Source organism: Rhea americana, unplaced genomic scaffold (genome assembly GCF_003343005.1).
Source record: "Rhea americana isolate MKP2758 unplaced genomic scaffold, rheAme1 scaffold_40, whole genome shotgun sequence".
Classification (NCBI taxonomy): domain Eukaryota; kingdom Metazoa; phylum Chordata; class Aves; order Rheiformes; family Rheidae; genus Rhea; species Rhea americana.
The window spans coordinates 2,375,847-2,390,442 of record NW_028186535.1 but is presented as its reverse complement, the minus strand read 5'-3'; the positions used below and the strand labels follow the sequence as shown (position 1 = coordinate 2,390,442).

The following is a 14,596-nucleotide window of genomic DNA, read 5'->3' as shown; positions in this document are numbered from 1 at the left end:
AAAAAAAAAAAAGAATGAGAACATCTGAAAAAGCTTCCCTATCTCCCATTACTCAAATATCAGGAGACTTAGTTCCAGTACCTACTTCAGCCTGAGGGATTTCAAACCTGCATATCCCACTTCCCAACGGCACCCTCAAAGTATAAGTTAATTTGGACAAAGGGCACTCCGCCCTCAAGATGAGACACTGTGCAGAACGCAAGGCTGGAAGGAGAGCTGAACCAGATTGTCTCCTGTACGCTCTACTTCTCAACTCGTTCTGGCTCTAACTCTTCTCTCTTGTTGGGCTCATTCTAATCTGCATTCAGCTTTCACTATTCAGTGACATGTCTCTTGCTTCTTTCCCCTTTCACTTGCATAAACAGAGATAGTCTTTCAGTGAAAACTACCGCTAATTTCAGAGAGAGCTAGTCAGGTCWTCCTCGTTGCTCTTCATATGGTTTATACCCCAACTGCATTTCATGAGACACTTGGTGGGGGGGGGGGGGAACACAACCCATGATACTTTCCCCACATACCATTTAACTTCCTTACCYAGAAGATGTTAAAAGATTGTTCTCTACAGGCTACTTAGAATGGAATTAGAGTAGAATACCATACTGACCTCTATTATAATACTTAGCAGTATCAGGCTACCACCATAGCAGAAGTAGTATAGTTGAATATATAAATACTGAACTAATTCCAGGGAAAAGAGATATTTTTCACCCCTCCTAGCTTAACCAGTGCCTGCTAGGTAACTAAGCCCTAATTTTTCAACAGTAATATGGGGTATGAAAAGCCAATAATCTTTGTCAAGGTCACACAAATTTATTTGCAGTTACTTTGAAGCCATATTTTCTGAGAACCACTACCCTTGTGATTAACAGTTTAAAACATTTTAGGCCCCCTGCTTTAGGCCATCAAAGGCCATACAGCATAAATTATTCCTTCACCTGTTTGATCTAAACCTGAAAAAGCCTTAGCTGACTGATTGGCATTTCTCAGCACAAAGGAATATAGCCAGAAAACTGGAAAATCAAATTCTGCCAGCCCTGTTCAGTACTGCTGTARCAGCTTGCAGGAGGCTGAGGCAAGAAGATCTCAGTCTTCAGGCTTGTGTTTAAAAACAGGACTGAATAAGGCTGAAAGGAAACATATTGCTTTTTCTGAGTACACACAAATACACAGTTAAATCATCTCGGAGAACTTGGCAACACCTTAGCGCTTGTGTAGTTACGTGAAAATACACTAAAGAGGTTTCAGTCACTACCTGGAAACTAAACGAACAGTACAACATAAACTTGTGAAGTATTCTCTTCGACTAAGCCCATTTCTGTACGTTGTAGTGAATTTTGMTGTGTTTCTGAAACAACCGATATCACTGACTCATACTCTGTTGACCCAGGAGTCTTTCTCAAAAGTCAGAATTGGAATTTTTGCCTTCCATATATTCCACTCTTGAAGCTGATGATCTTACTCATGTCACACTTGTAAGCAGAGAAGGACTTGGAGGTGTAAGAACTGCGGGGAGCTTTTTCACAGCWGCAATTCAATAAACAGCAGGGATGGGACAGCCATGCCTTAACTGGGGTGAGGAGCTGAAAGAGCAATGAGACAGGCAGTAAGTTATAAATGAGAGAAAGGWTTTTCTAATATTTGAATATAATTCCACATTAGTATTGGCTTGCTAGAAGTTTGTATTAACAGAACTAACATGAAAGGTACTKTTTGAACAGTATCTATGCCTATCCCAAAGCCAAACTAGAGCATAAAAGCAGTTAAATTATGTTCAGATTAGATAACTTGGCAACAAGACTAAAATGATATGAGAGAATGAGGAAATCATACCTGGAAGGGCTGAGGAAGAACAGAGTCTATTGTTAAAGAAGAACATTTGTTTAGCCAAATAGCATGTTTGCTCTCTAGTTCCTTCAGTTCTTATGTGGGAAGATCTGCTTTGATCTGCTCTTATATTCTCCATTGGTGTTTCCACAAGGTATTTMATGATATCAAAAGCGCTTGCAGAGGAGCCTCTGATAAGGTGGCATAAACTGCTGCACCTACATCATGGAGCAAACATCTGACCAAGTATTTACAATAATCCCCACYATGAGGAATGCCAGAACTCAGTGTAGTTTAAATGAACAACAAACATCAGAAGTTCTGAAAAGCATGTAGGTGGCCAAGTCAGTGAGAGCTTATTGTAGGGAAAACCAGGCAGCAACACTTCTGCAAACCGCCTTGCGTACTTCAGGCCTTTGGTGAACAGCTCAGATGGACTCTGCAGCTTTAACCTGAAAAGACTCTGAAAGTTAGCAAGCAATGGCAGTAGCCRGTCATGCACAGTACTTCCACAAAGAAATGCCATGCCAGCATTACAATCGCTAATATGCAAATACAAATAACTGATGTTAGTGTAAGACAAGACTTCCAGATCTGCTTATTTATTGTCAGCTTTTTGACAGTTCAAAAACAGTAGTCTTAGTAGTACAGGCTGAAGCTGCACTTTTTGGTGTTAGATGAGTTTGGGAAGATGTTTAGATAAATACAGCTCCCTGCCCCCTTTAAAGCACATGGGAGGTAACTAAATAAAACGTTTATTAGATGTTTGCTCTTCCTGGAAAATCATATTATCTCTTCTAAAAAGCCCCAACTTCCAAAKAATCCCAGCTGTATTGAGATTCTTCAGGGGGAAAAGGTAGAAGGCAGAGAGGATTTTAAAGTCATTTTCAGACTACAGCCATTTCAGGGTTTGCTAGATGCTATTATGCTCTCTAGCAGCTTTAGAGGCACTGCGTAGATTCAAATCAAGACTCCACCAGAAGGCTGTGATTAGAGATCCACTGTCTTGTACATGATCCTCCTGATGGTACCTGCTGTGAAGGATGAATTACAGCAGCTCCTGCCCATGCAACAGCACGGCTCCCAGCTGCCTGGGTGACCTACCYGGCATGTGCCAACTCTCCACCCCATCTACAGCATTAACATTGAGGAGCTGGTCTATTACCCGAGATTAAGCAATGAACTTCAYGGGTACTCCCTGATTCAGGATGTGATTTTTTTACACGCCAAACATAAGCATTGCTGACTTTTGACAGTTGATTGCTGTTTCTGGCGAGACCACTCTCTAAAGAGGGAAGGACAGGAGTAATAGATTGCTTTGGAAAACTCCTTACGTTTCTTGCCTCAACGATTCTTTTGACTCCTAACTTGGTTTATGCAGTACAAGATGAAGCTAGATCACTGTGACACAGTGACATTCAGCAGAGATGCTGCAGAGGAGGTAGTGATATGGAGTCACCTTAATACGAGGCTGTGGAGCCAGACCAGGTGCACTGCTGGGCAGTGGCCCATGGCTTCTGCAAACCAGCAGCCCTCTCCTTTCCTCCAGCTTCCAGCACTCGGGGGCAGCAGTCAGCTTCACAACACTGCAGAGAGCAGGGAGAGCAGCCAGCTTTCACAGGCAGCCGGCTATCTTGAAGCACCAGAGCAAGACTACTATTTCCATTAATGCTTGGTCTCTGAAACTGGTGCATTTCATACCATGATTCTTTCCTTTCTTTTACACGGAGTGATAGGATGTGTTCCAAATTCTTCTGTAATAAAACACAGCTTTCCAGTAGATACAATAGGAGATAATGGAGTCATCAGATTATAACATTGCTAGCAATAAAATGTGGCATGCAGAATGAAGAGATGCAGAGCCTAGGAAGGAGAAAATATGCATGRTATTTACTCAAAATGCAGATTCAGCTAAGCTAATATGCTTTGTAGAGAYTCTTTTTAGTCTTGTTGAAACAGTGTTTCTTATGCTTTGTGCTTTATCTTTCTAAGAAAGAACAGTGAAATTCTGGGAAAGTTCTTGCCTCACAAGAGGTCAACTGTTGCAAGAGAAGGTCAGCTTTTCAGAGGAATATCTTAAACTTTAATATCTTTATTACACGTTACCAAAATGTGTAAGTCTGTCATCTCCATTTGAAGATTTTGCCTTTGCTTACAAAGAATGTCTAACAATAGATGAAAAAACAGTGGAAGGATTCTGAATGCAGGCCTTCCATTTATTTTATCATAATATTGCAAGAAATGTCTACAATAATTGTATTAAGTTATAAGGCTAACCACTCACTAAGAAAAGAAGTAGTGTTTACCTGGGTTCATCTAAGCAGCAAAGAGAGATCTATACAAGTTACCTACAATAAGCAAAAAGTCTAACCTGTTAATTTTAATATTTTAAATGCATGCTAATAGAAATAAGCTTCTCAGCTACACAGTGAAGGATTTGGATTCATTACTGTTGTCTTCCACTCAAAATACAGTTTCTCTCGCATGTGCTAACAAGTAGTGAAATACTGTCTCATATATTTTGTGGATTCGGGATTACTCTTACTTAAAGCATAAAGAAGAGACTCGGAGACAACTGACCTGAAGATCTTTCTGAGACACTTCCAGGCTTTACAATAGCAGATGCACTTTTATTATCCTCAGATATATCTTTTAGTGGAACAGAGCACTCAGCKGACCAGTCTGACCATTTGTAAAAAGCATAATGAAGACCTGAGGGCATTCGTTCCCAGGAGCTGAGAAGCCTGTGTCCTGCGCTCTGCTCTCAGACTCCAAAGGGAGAGAACAGCGGACTGTGTGATTTCCAGGAGATATGAGTCATTTAATAGACAGACAAGTAAAGTCAGGTTAATTTCTCATATTTAATTTGAGTCAGTACCTCTGAAGACCTGCGATTTGACTTGACTGACCGTAGTGAATCTCTGGAAATAAGATACAAGCCTATCTCTGTCTAGAAAGTATTATACAAGTCTCCAAAAAAAGGCAGAAGAGGATATGAGCCTTGTCAGGCAGTTCCAAAGCAGATGTAAGCAAGAATCTTATCACTTCGATCAGATGGATATTATAAGAGGTGATTTCAGCTGGATGGTCTGGGATTATTCAGAGGAAAGTCTGGAGAAATACAATAGCAGGATTTTTCASAACAGTACCAGAAAATCTGCAAATTGCTAGAAGAAATCTAAAAGCAGTTTGGGAAACAGAGGATTTCTCCRTTTGCAAGGCTGGTGAAATACATAAATCTAGAAAGAAGCTGAARGATAAAGAACTGAGAAAAGTTTTTTTTGAAGAAGAATAAGAAGAACAATTATGATTTATTTGCTGGGAGACAATTAAATGAAGCCCACAGAGGGCAGAAAGTGAGAGTCAGACCAAGACTGACTTTCACTGTGCATTTGCAAGAGGAAATGCACTGATATAAGACTGCTATAATGCTTGAAAAAGCTAGACAGATTTAAGCATCAGGAACAGCTATTCTTTAGACAAGGAAATTTGGTAGGTATTTAGAAATATGCAATGTACGCTGTAGTACCCGTATTATAGCCAGCAAAATAAGATCTTTTCTCATGCAGGTCTTCAGAAGTCCGTGAGCTAGATTTATCATTAATCTCACTGTTATATTTGCTGAACTTAATATTCTGGAAGTCTTAAAATTTGAGTGTTCATTACCAGAAATGCCCACATTATATTCTGGAAGTCTATCACCTGATATCTGTAGGAGCTAGTATACCTGTATCTGTTTTCATTGAAATGAAAAAAAAAAAAMCTGACAAGTAAATATYCCACTTTCCTTCTTCTCTGGTGTTCCTTATGACTCATTCACTGCAATTGATGCTATACTTGATGGGATTCACACCACCAGTTGACCTGCTCCAGGAATCAGAAAACATATATACATGCTGGAGCAGTATAAGAGAAATCAGTGTTTTGCTCAGAAGCAGCACTCACCTGGCATAAGCCACAACTGTTTGAGTGTGTACATTATTGCCCAACAATCCACTGAAAAAAGCCAGATTCCTGGCTATAAACATTAGTTTCATGAAACACAGCATAGCAAAGGCAGGGTTCCAGAGGCTTGACTTTTCTCCCAGCCGTAGGTACATTTTTCCCTTCTTCTTTAAAGCAAGTTCAGAAAATGTAACAATGCTTATTTTAGTTGCAAGTTAATGCTCTCAATCACTAGGTTTTATTTCAGGCTTGTTCTTACTATACCTTGAAGTTATAAGATTTCACTTCTACTCTTTGTATTACCACAAACTAAGCTCAATGTTTCAGAAGCACCTTTTGGATTTTTCAACTGTCACAGTACTAATTTCAGGTACTAGAGGCCTGTTTAGGCATGTTGAGTACTCACAGGTTGGTCTGAAGTCCAGGAGGAAATACAAGTACTCAGCATTACTAAAAATAAAAATCTAGTGCTGGGACCCACCAATCTGTGTGCCCGTAGCCACCCAAGGAAATTATAGAGTTGTTGTTGCTGCCAGACRAATTTGATTCCTTCAGCAAAGTGACCAATGTGCAACAGTGCTGTGAGTCCTGAGTCAAGCCTCAGGACTCAGCCGCAAGCGCTTGAGGAGCACTAAGTTTGCCACTGTGGACCGTTCTCCTGAGCAGAGAAAAAGGGACGCACTCGTATTCTGCTCACCTCCTTTCCCAGAAAAGGAGTCATTGAAACCCTTGAATTTTCAAGCCAATTAAAGCTGGTATTTTTACCTGTCGGTGAGTTACATCATGATGACTGAAGCTTTAGTTATACCTTTTCCTGAATAAGTAGAAGTCTAAGGAAACTTACCTGTCTTGAACCTCAGTCAGAAAGGAGAGCAGCAAGCTGGCGGGCTGAGTGGGGCATTTCTTCACCTGTTCCTGTCTGCTCACCAGCATTAGCTCACCCCTTCYTGAAACTAGCCTTGAGCCTTAGATCACATTCCCACTCTGATATCTAGCCAGACAGGTGACAGAAGAATCTTTTACTAGTTCCACAGTACTAAAATACTGTGATGTGGTTCGTCCTTACTGGCGTGAGGGAGCCACTATAGCTCACTATATTCTCAGCAGATTTTACTGTCTGAAAAGGAAGCTGGCCATGAAGCCACACTTGCTTCTCTGCTTAGAGGAAAATCCCTATTTTTGACAACATTTCCATAAAACATGTATTTTTTCTTACTATGAACATTGGCTTGTATGTCAATAGTAACCCTACATAAGAAGCAAATTCCTTTTAAGAAAGTTTTCAACAGAGGTCATTATCAACAGGCTAGTAGTTTAATACAGCATCAGATGTGGAACTGAGTACTGAAATCTTTTTACTCTTTGATTCAAAAGGGAAGATAAGCCAGATCTGTCTCCAAAGAGTAGCAGAACTATATTTGGGCCAACTGTGTAGGTCCAAAACACTGCTGCTCATTGGTACTCATGAGTTTGATAGCTACAGTAGTCTAAGAAGTTGTGCACAGTTGCCCTTCTGGGGCAAAGAGAAACCAGATAAAGAAGCTTCTATTTAACCAGGATGTTGTTATTAGTCATAACTATGATTTTTTAATTCATGCTTTCACATTTGAGAGGGCCATTCTATGATGAGTTTACTTTGTCAGGCCTTCCTCTCTGTGCTGGACCCTCATCAGCTTCCTTTCCCCTATCCTCACTTTGTTTTTCCTCTTACCTGCTRTGGTTTCTTAAAACTCCTCTCCCATTTTGAAGGAAGTTTCTACATTTCCGAAGATGCTCTTGCTTTTGATGATTATTAGACCCCCATCAGTGCTGATGATCACAGCATCGTTTTCAAGCTGTCCAGCTTCCTGCTGGCCAAAGACACTCCTGCAAGTGATGYAGACACCAGTTTGCCTAGGTTTCCAGGCTTAGAGGCAGCACTGATTTCTTCATGGCTATTAAGTACTCCAGTCCTTACCAGTAACATTATGTTACTCAAGACCTGTGTCTCAGAGAGCAGGCAGGGTTTGCATTAGATGCCATCAATGCCACAAGCTTGTCTCTCATCACAGGAAATCTCTCTCAAGGAACAAGAGACCGTGAGCAGAATAATTCCTAAATATGAGAGTCCATGAGTCGGCTCACAGATAAGTGCTTGCTCTGAAACAAACAAGCAAGTCAGCCCACACGCTGGTTTTCTTCAGCTTGCGTTTTTGAGTCAGCATGTTTGCAAGTCATCTGCAAATAGCTCAGATTCACTTTAAATAAGTGCAAGTAATTGCCTAGGGAGGGTGAGTTTGTCTGTTCTAAATTGATTTGTATGTAGCAAGTACTTCACCTCTCTCCTGAGAAACCCTATTGAACAGCGTGAGAGTTGCAGGCAGCTTTGTACACCAAAGGAAACCCATTTCACACTCTCAGGCCATGGTTTTGAATATAAAAGCCTTATTTTCCATCCAAAGAAATGAATGCTAATGGTAGTAAGCTGCACACAGCACAGTTCCCCAAAGGCAGGAGAAGTAAGTGCAGGAACAGAGTTCAGCAAGAACTTTCTACCTTCTGTTGGAGGCACTGCCTCATTCCTCACCTAATTCTTTCAAGTCATCATTGTATTTTTCTGGTTTTGAATTTTTGAATTCCTACAAACTGCTCACACATGGTTCAGTGTTTCTCAAGCCAATAATCCTAAGTAATAAACAAGATAATGGCACAAACTTCAGGACCCCTCAGAGTTTCCTTTTAAAGGGGACCTCAGCATGTCTCTCTCCTCTTCTCCTCTTACCTCTGAGAAGCATCAAGGACACTAATAATTAGAAAATTATTTTATTTCTTTTAGGATTAACCCAAAGTCAGTAGGCCTATAAAAACTGAAAAAGAATGGAACAAACTTAAGATTTAGCTATTCCAGAAAAAAGGAAAAGTTGAAAAAATCATTTTACTCACAAAGAGTCTGTAGTCTTAAAGGGACAAGAAGGTAACTAATCTCATACATATATATATATTTTTTTATATATATATATATACATATACATATACATATTCAGCCTTTATACCAATACAGGCTGGGAACTGACTGGATGGGGAGTTGCTTTGCAGAGAAGGTCCTGACCGTCTTGGTGGACAGCAAGCCAAGCCCTGTCAACACAGGAGGTCAACAGCATCCTGGACTGTATGAACAAGAGCACAGACAGTAGGTCAAGGGAAGTGATGTCTCCCTTTACTTGACACTCATTTGGCCATACCTAAAATACTGTATCCAGTTTGGGGCACCTAATAGAGGAAAGGCATGGATAAAATGGAAAAAGTCTAGCAGAGATCATCAAGTTCTTGTGACAGAAGCAGTTTTACCTGGGGGGAGGGGGTTGAGGAGCTGGAGCCAGACTCTCCACAGCAGTGCATCGTGGGAGGATGAGAGACCACAGGCATAAATTGAAACAAGAGAGGTCCAGACTGGATATAAGGAGACCCTTTCCACCACAATCAGTCAGGAAATGGCACAGGTAGCTCTGAGAGGTCATGACGTCTCCTTTCTTGGAGGTTTTCAAGACCCAGCTGGACAAAGCCATGAGCAACCTGCTATGAGCGCAGAGATGGCCTTGCTTGAGCAGGAGGTTGGATTGGATACTTTTTGAGGTCTCTTCTCACATGGATTATTGTATGATTCTATATTAATAATTTCTTTAACTTTGTTATTTCCAAGATCAACAGTTCCCCAGATATGTGGACCAAGATGATCCATTGAAGAAATCTACCTAGAGAGCAATGCATGGGATGGAGTGTGAACTTTTTAGCTACTTTTTGCCATTCGAATAGCATGTTGCAGCCAAAAACAAAGTCTAAGAAACTGCTTGGCTGCTTTCTGATATAGTTTTTGTGACCTAAGCTATGATATGACTTAGAGGACCAGTAAAAATGGGACCTCCTTATGCTGGGTTTGTCTCAGATAGATGCTGCCTAAAGAGTGTAAATGGAAAGTAAATGACATGTGCAGGGTTGATACTAGAGGCTAGCTTGATGCCAGAACTAGTCATCAGGCTAGTTACTGGGACATAGGTCTTCAGAACGCACACRAGCAAAAGGGAAATAAATCATTTGTTTTGTTACTTTGTTCTCTTTTCACAGAACCATATATCCCCTCTCCAGCACAGAAAAGCAGAATAAAACCTACTGGTCAATTGATTTAGGTGGRGATCCTGAAGGAGATCCCAGCCAAGGAAGTTGCTTTATTCCCTTAATTCTTTCCCACTCCACAGTCTCTTTCTCCCCCAAATCCACTTCTTCTTGCAGCACTGTCTCTCTCTAGTTAAAGTCTCTGATTGCAGTGGTGCAGAAAGCAGTTTAAATGACACTCATGATCCTTTCTGGTCTTACAGTCTGGGAATTTAGCTGCATTCACTTGATAGAGGAGTGAAATGAAAAGAAGGGTATGGGAGAGAACATAACCCTCTCTGGGTTGAGCCTACCTTTTTCTTCCCAAAGAAAATATGACTTCAATATTTGTCTTTAATGAAGAGTGTTCTTGAATGATAAAAATAAATAAATAAAAACAAGACAGTGATCTTTGTGCTAATAAGGGCATATGAATAATAACACTATGACCTACTGGCAAAGGAGGGGAAGGGAGAGGAAGGAAAACACTGGGCACTGGAACTCCCTCTTCATTGGTTATCCTAGAGTGTCATGTGGCCAAGGCTCCTTTTTAAAGATAACTTCTGGTCTCCTGGAGCTCATACTACTCTACCGTCCTGTATTTCTGCTTGATCCTGTGGAAGACTGTAATCCAGCCTGACAGCATGTGCGACCAGTTTGTGGGCACCTGGAAGCTCCTTTCTAGTGAAAACTTTGAGGACTATATGAAAGAACTAGGTAAGAAATATTATTTGGAGCTGTTCTATCTGGACCAGGGAAGGAATGTTGAATGTGAACTTTATTCTGCACTTGGTTTTCCTGGCTATTCTTTTTACCAAGGGCTTTTTAGTCCAACTAGTTTAATTAGACAGTCTTAAACTGGAGAAATTGGCTGTTTGGACTAGTGGTGCCAAATTCCTATAGCAGAAGAACCTTGACTGAGAGGAATAGTTTCAGGTAAACCAAGCCTGTGCATGCCCACTTAGCAACGCTATGACTGGAGGTTAAACACACCACTGCAATATTTTGTGTGGATTTACTTTTATCCTTTGGAAATGCAAAGTAGTATAATGCTAAAATGCAGCAAGCTTTACCATATCTAAACATCTTTATATTACTATTGGACTAGGATATAGATTAATTATCATGGCCGAAACTTCTGTAGTTGCCTCCAGTGTATATGAATATAGGAAATTGCATGGACTCCAGAATAGATACCTGGAAAAGACTTCATGGATAACACTTTTCTCTACAGATGTAGGTTTCTTCTTTTGAATTAAAATTGGGTCTTAAAGGAGTTTTACATTCTTGTAGGGTGAAGGAAGTATAGGGAAACCTGCACAGATAGGATCAGTACATCCTAAAAAAATGCCTTTTTTTTTAGAGATTAAACTGCTCACTGAGACTTCAGCGTTCAGAAAGCTTTCAGCGATACTCTTGTACTCTTAATCTTTACCCCAGATTTTACTCAGGGCATAAGCATTGCCAGTTATTTCTTAATCATTTCCTTTTATTCAGCCTAGCCACAGACAAATATATCTCTGATTTAAATGATTTTTTTTGGCTTGTTTATTCATTTGGTTTTGTGGCTTAGAAGCACTCATATATTTCTGCTTATTTACTTTCAGATATAACTATAGTGCAAGATAGTGTAAAATTAATTGCAGTTATTTTGAATAAGAGTATAAGCAAATATTTGGCATTAAAATCTTGTCTCAGGTTTCATATTACTTTTGCTGTTCTGATAGTAACAGAGGAGAGGATATCCTCACTTCAGCCCACCTGGCTTGGCCTATAAATGGACTAGTTAGTGAGATGTCACAAAGGAACCTCTGCAACATAGGCTTACTAAAAATTTAAGAAAGTAAATGGGAGTTGAGTGCTGGTCTTTTATTCCACAAATAAGAGCAAAAAAAAGCCTACATTTGGCTGACCAATATTTTTCTTTTTAAATTATACTATAAACAAGACCTTCATGAAAAGAATTTATAAAAGTGATTTTGATAAGTGANAAAAAAAAAAAAAAAAAAAAAAAAAAACTAAATGAAGATAAGAATTTCATAATGTCCTATCTTATTTACAGGTGTGGGGTTTGCCACCAGAAAAATGGCTAATGTGGCCAAACCCAATGTAACCATCAGCATCAATGGGGATGTGATAACCATCAAAACAGAAAGTACCTTCAAAAATACAGAGATCTCTTTCAAGTTGGGTGAAGAGTTTGATGAAACCACAGCAGATGACAGAAAAACAAAGGTGAGTCCAGAAGTGTCAATTTTTTTCTCTCAAAAAAGATACGTGAGTAGGAGGAAGGAGCTGTGATTTTGACATCTGCTATAGAAATGCTCCTTTAAAAGATGTGAGCACCAAGAATGTTTTGTAGATAGTTTGATTCCCCGCACTTCAATACTACCTGGGCATAGAAATAATCTTCTCTTCAGGCTGAAGGACTCTTGACAAAATAGCCACATATTGCCTTTTTTCTTTGGCAGAACGTCATAACCCTAGATAATGGCTCACTGAAGCAGGTGCAGAAGTGGGATGGAAAAGAGACTATAATAAAGAGAAAAGTGGTGGATGGGACTCTTGTGGTGGTGAGTTGATTTTTGTTGTTCAATCACTTAATTCATTTTTCAGAATACTTTTTTTGACAAATGTTTTATATTGTATTCAAATGGRGAGATTAAAGACATTTGAAAAGGCTCCATGCATTTACTCAACAAGAAGTCTCTCTGAACAAAACAAGAGCAAGTATTTAAACTGGAATGACATTAACATTCACAGCCAGAAAGGTATGAACGTGCTTGCTTTCCATAGGAAGAGATCGTTAGGAAAGAGTTGCAAGGAAAATCAGCATCATCATGGGGAAAATTTCTTACATAGTAGATCATAAAGTCCATCATAATATATAGGAAATATTAACAAAATTTGTGTTAAGTGTGCCTATTCTATGCTTATGCAAAATAATCCTGTTTGTCGCTGGTAGAGAATCAACAGCAATCTGTGAGAACTGTGCTAGGGATCACAAATAAATGTATTAATAATATGATGTCAATAAAAAAGAAAAGCTATAGAATCATAGAATCATAGAATCATAGAATCGGTAAGGTTGGAAGAGACCTCTGGAGATCATCCAGCCCAGCCTCCCTATATCTGAGTTCTGTTAGTTGCTGTTATCTGGTCAGAAACAGAAGATAACTGTTGTACTTGACTTGGTGCCAGTGAGGCTCAGCTGCTTTGTTTGGGGTTTCCCAGCACTGCTCTCTGGTTTTAAGAAAAACATGTACACTTTGAAGAATCTGGGAGGGGATTAAAAATGTGCTCATAAAGGTAACTAAGATTCCAATATGCTACAAAAGGATATAGGTATACAGAATTCCTAAAGAGTTCTGTTCTCCTCTAGAGAAAAAAATGTATCCACAAATTTAATATTTAAGTGTCTTTGGATAAAGTTCAGAGGAGAATAAATAGAAATAGCTTTTAATAATAATTAGGAAAGTTTGAGGAAAACAAGATTAGATCTAATGCAAAAACAGAAAAATAGATGAGGACAGAACCTGACGCAGAAGTTGATACCAACAGCTGCAAGTCTGAAAGGTGTGTAGGACTGTGCGTGTGCGTGTGTGTGCGTGCCTACGCGTATGTGAGACAAGCCACAGATACAAAAGGTGAAAGGAGGAAAAGACAAATGCCTGGCTCCAGAGTTAATCCCTCACCCATGGAAGCCCTAGGATCCTTAAAGGATTTTAAAAGAGGTGATTAGGCATTTCCTTGGGGTGACTGAAACAGTGCTTTAATGTTCTTTCAGTCTTATGTTTCTGTGAAACATTTTTGACTTTTGGTTCCAAAGCTCTCAAAATAGAGTTTCATTGCTCAGGCAATTGGCTTTAAGAGAGGACAAATGCATATTCTTTCCGAATGTATTGGTATTGGTTCCCAATGGAAAAGCAATTCTCTACCTTCTGACTAACAAATATTCCATGAGAGTTAAAAGCTGATTAAATTTACTTTTCTTTCTAGGAATGCACCATGAACAATGTTGTCTGCAAAAGAGTTTATGAAAAAGCATGAAGAAGCCATCATCACACAAGACTACTGCTTAAATCTGTAGAAAAACCAACTTCACGGAAGAAGAAAAGTTCCACAAATATATTTTAAAGAGAACTCTACTTTTTACAGATATATCCCAGAACAATTGAATGCAGTCTAAATTGTGGCTATTCAATAAAATGTTTGGCTTTCTACAACATATTCTTGTGCTGGAAATTGTCAGAATGGGTGGGTGCAACATGGGAATGGCACTGCAYAGGAAAGTTTGTATCAAACCTGTGATTAGATAGCTGTGGCTCATCTTACTGTAGAAAAAGGATCAGAGCACATCAAGTGTGTGATTCAGACACGTTCCCTAACTTAACACGACATTTGTTCTGAGACAGAGGCAGAGGCAGATCTATACACAAAACATTGTTTGGTGGCCTCTATATTCTCTTGACTGCAAGAAGTATATGGCTGAGGAGTACACAACACAAAATGAATAAAGAGTTGCTACTTTTCTGGCTTCAAAAGATAGAAGTAATCACTTGGGCAGGGAGCAGAGAGATCATTGTGGATGAGGCATGCAGTGTTGACTTCAGGCATGAGCCAGGAACCGGACATCTCTTCTATGACCCTGATTGGAGAGCAGATAAAAAATGCCTAAATTTTAAGCCCTCATCATGGT

General features: G+C 39.6%; 1 protein-coding gene across 1 annotated transcript; it reads left to right on the top strand.

Annotated features, from left to right (window-relative positions):
• The first annotated feature begins 10,462 nt into the window (after window positions 1–10,462).
• On the top strand, window positions 10,463–14,125 carry LOC146590602 (fatty acid-binding protein, adipocyte). The gene is made up of 4 exons (XM_085314327.1): window positions 10,463–10,614; window positions 11,960–12,132; window positions 12,369–12,470; window positions 13,897–14,125. The coding sequence occupies exons 1-4, from the start codon at window positions 10,542–10,544 to the stop codon at window positions 13,945–13,947; spliced, it is 399 nt and encodes a 132-aa protein (XP_085170453.1). The 5' UTR covers window positions 10,463–10,541; the 3' UTR covers window positions 13,948–14,125.
• The last annotated feature ends 471 nt before the right edge of the window (window positions 14,126–14,596 follow it).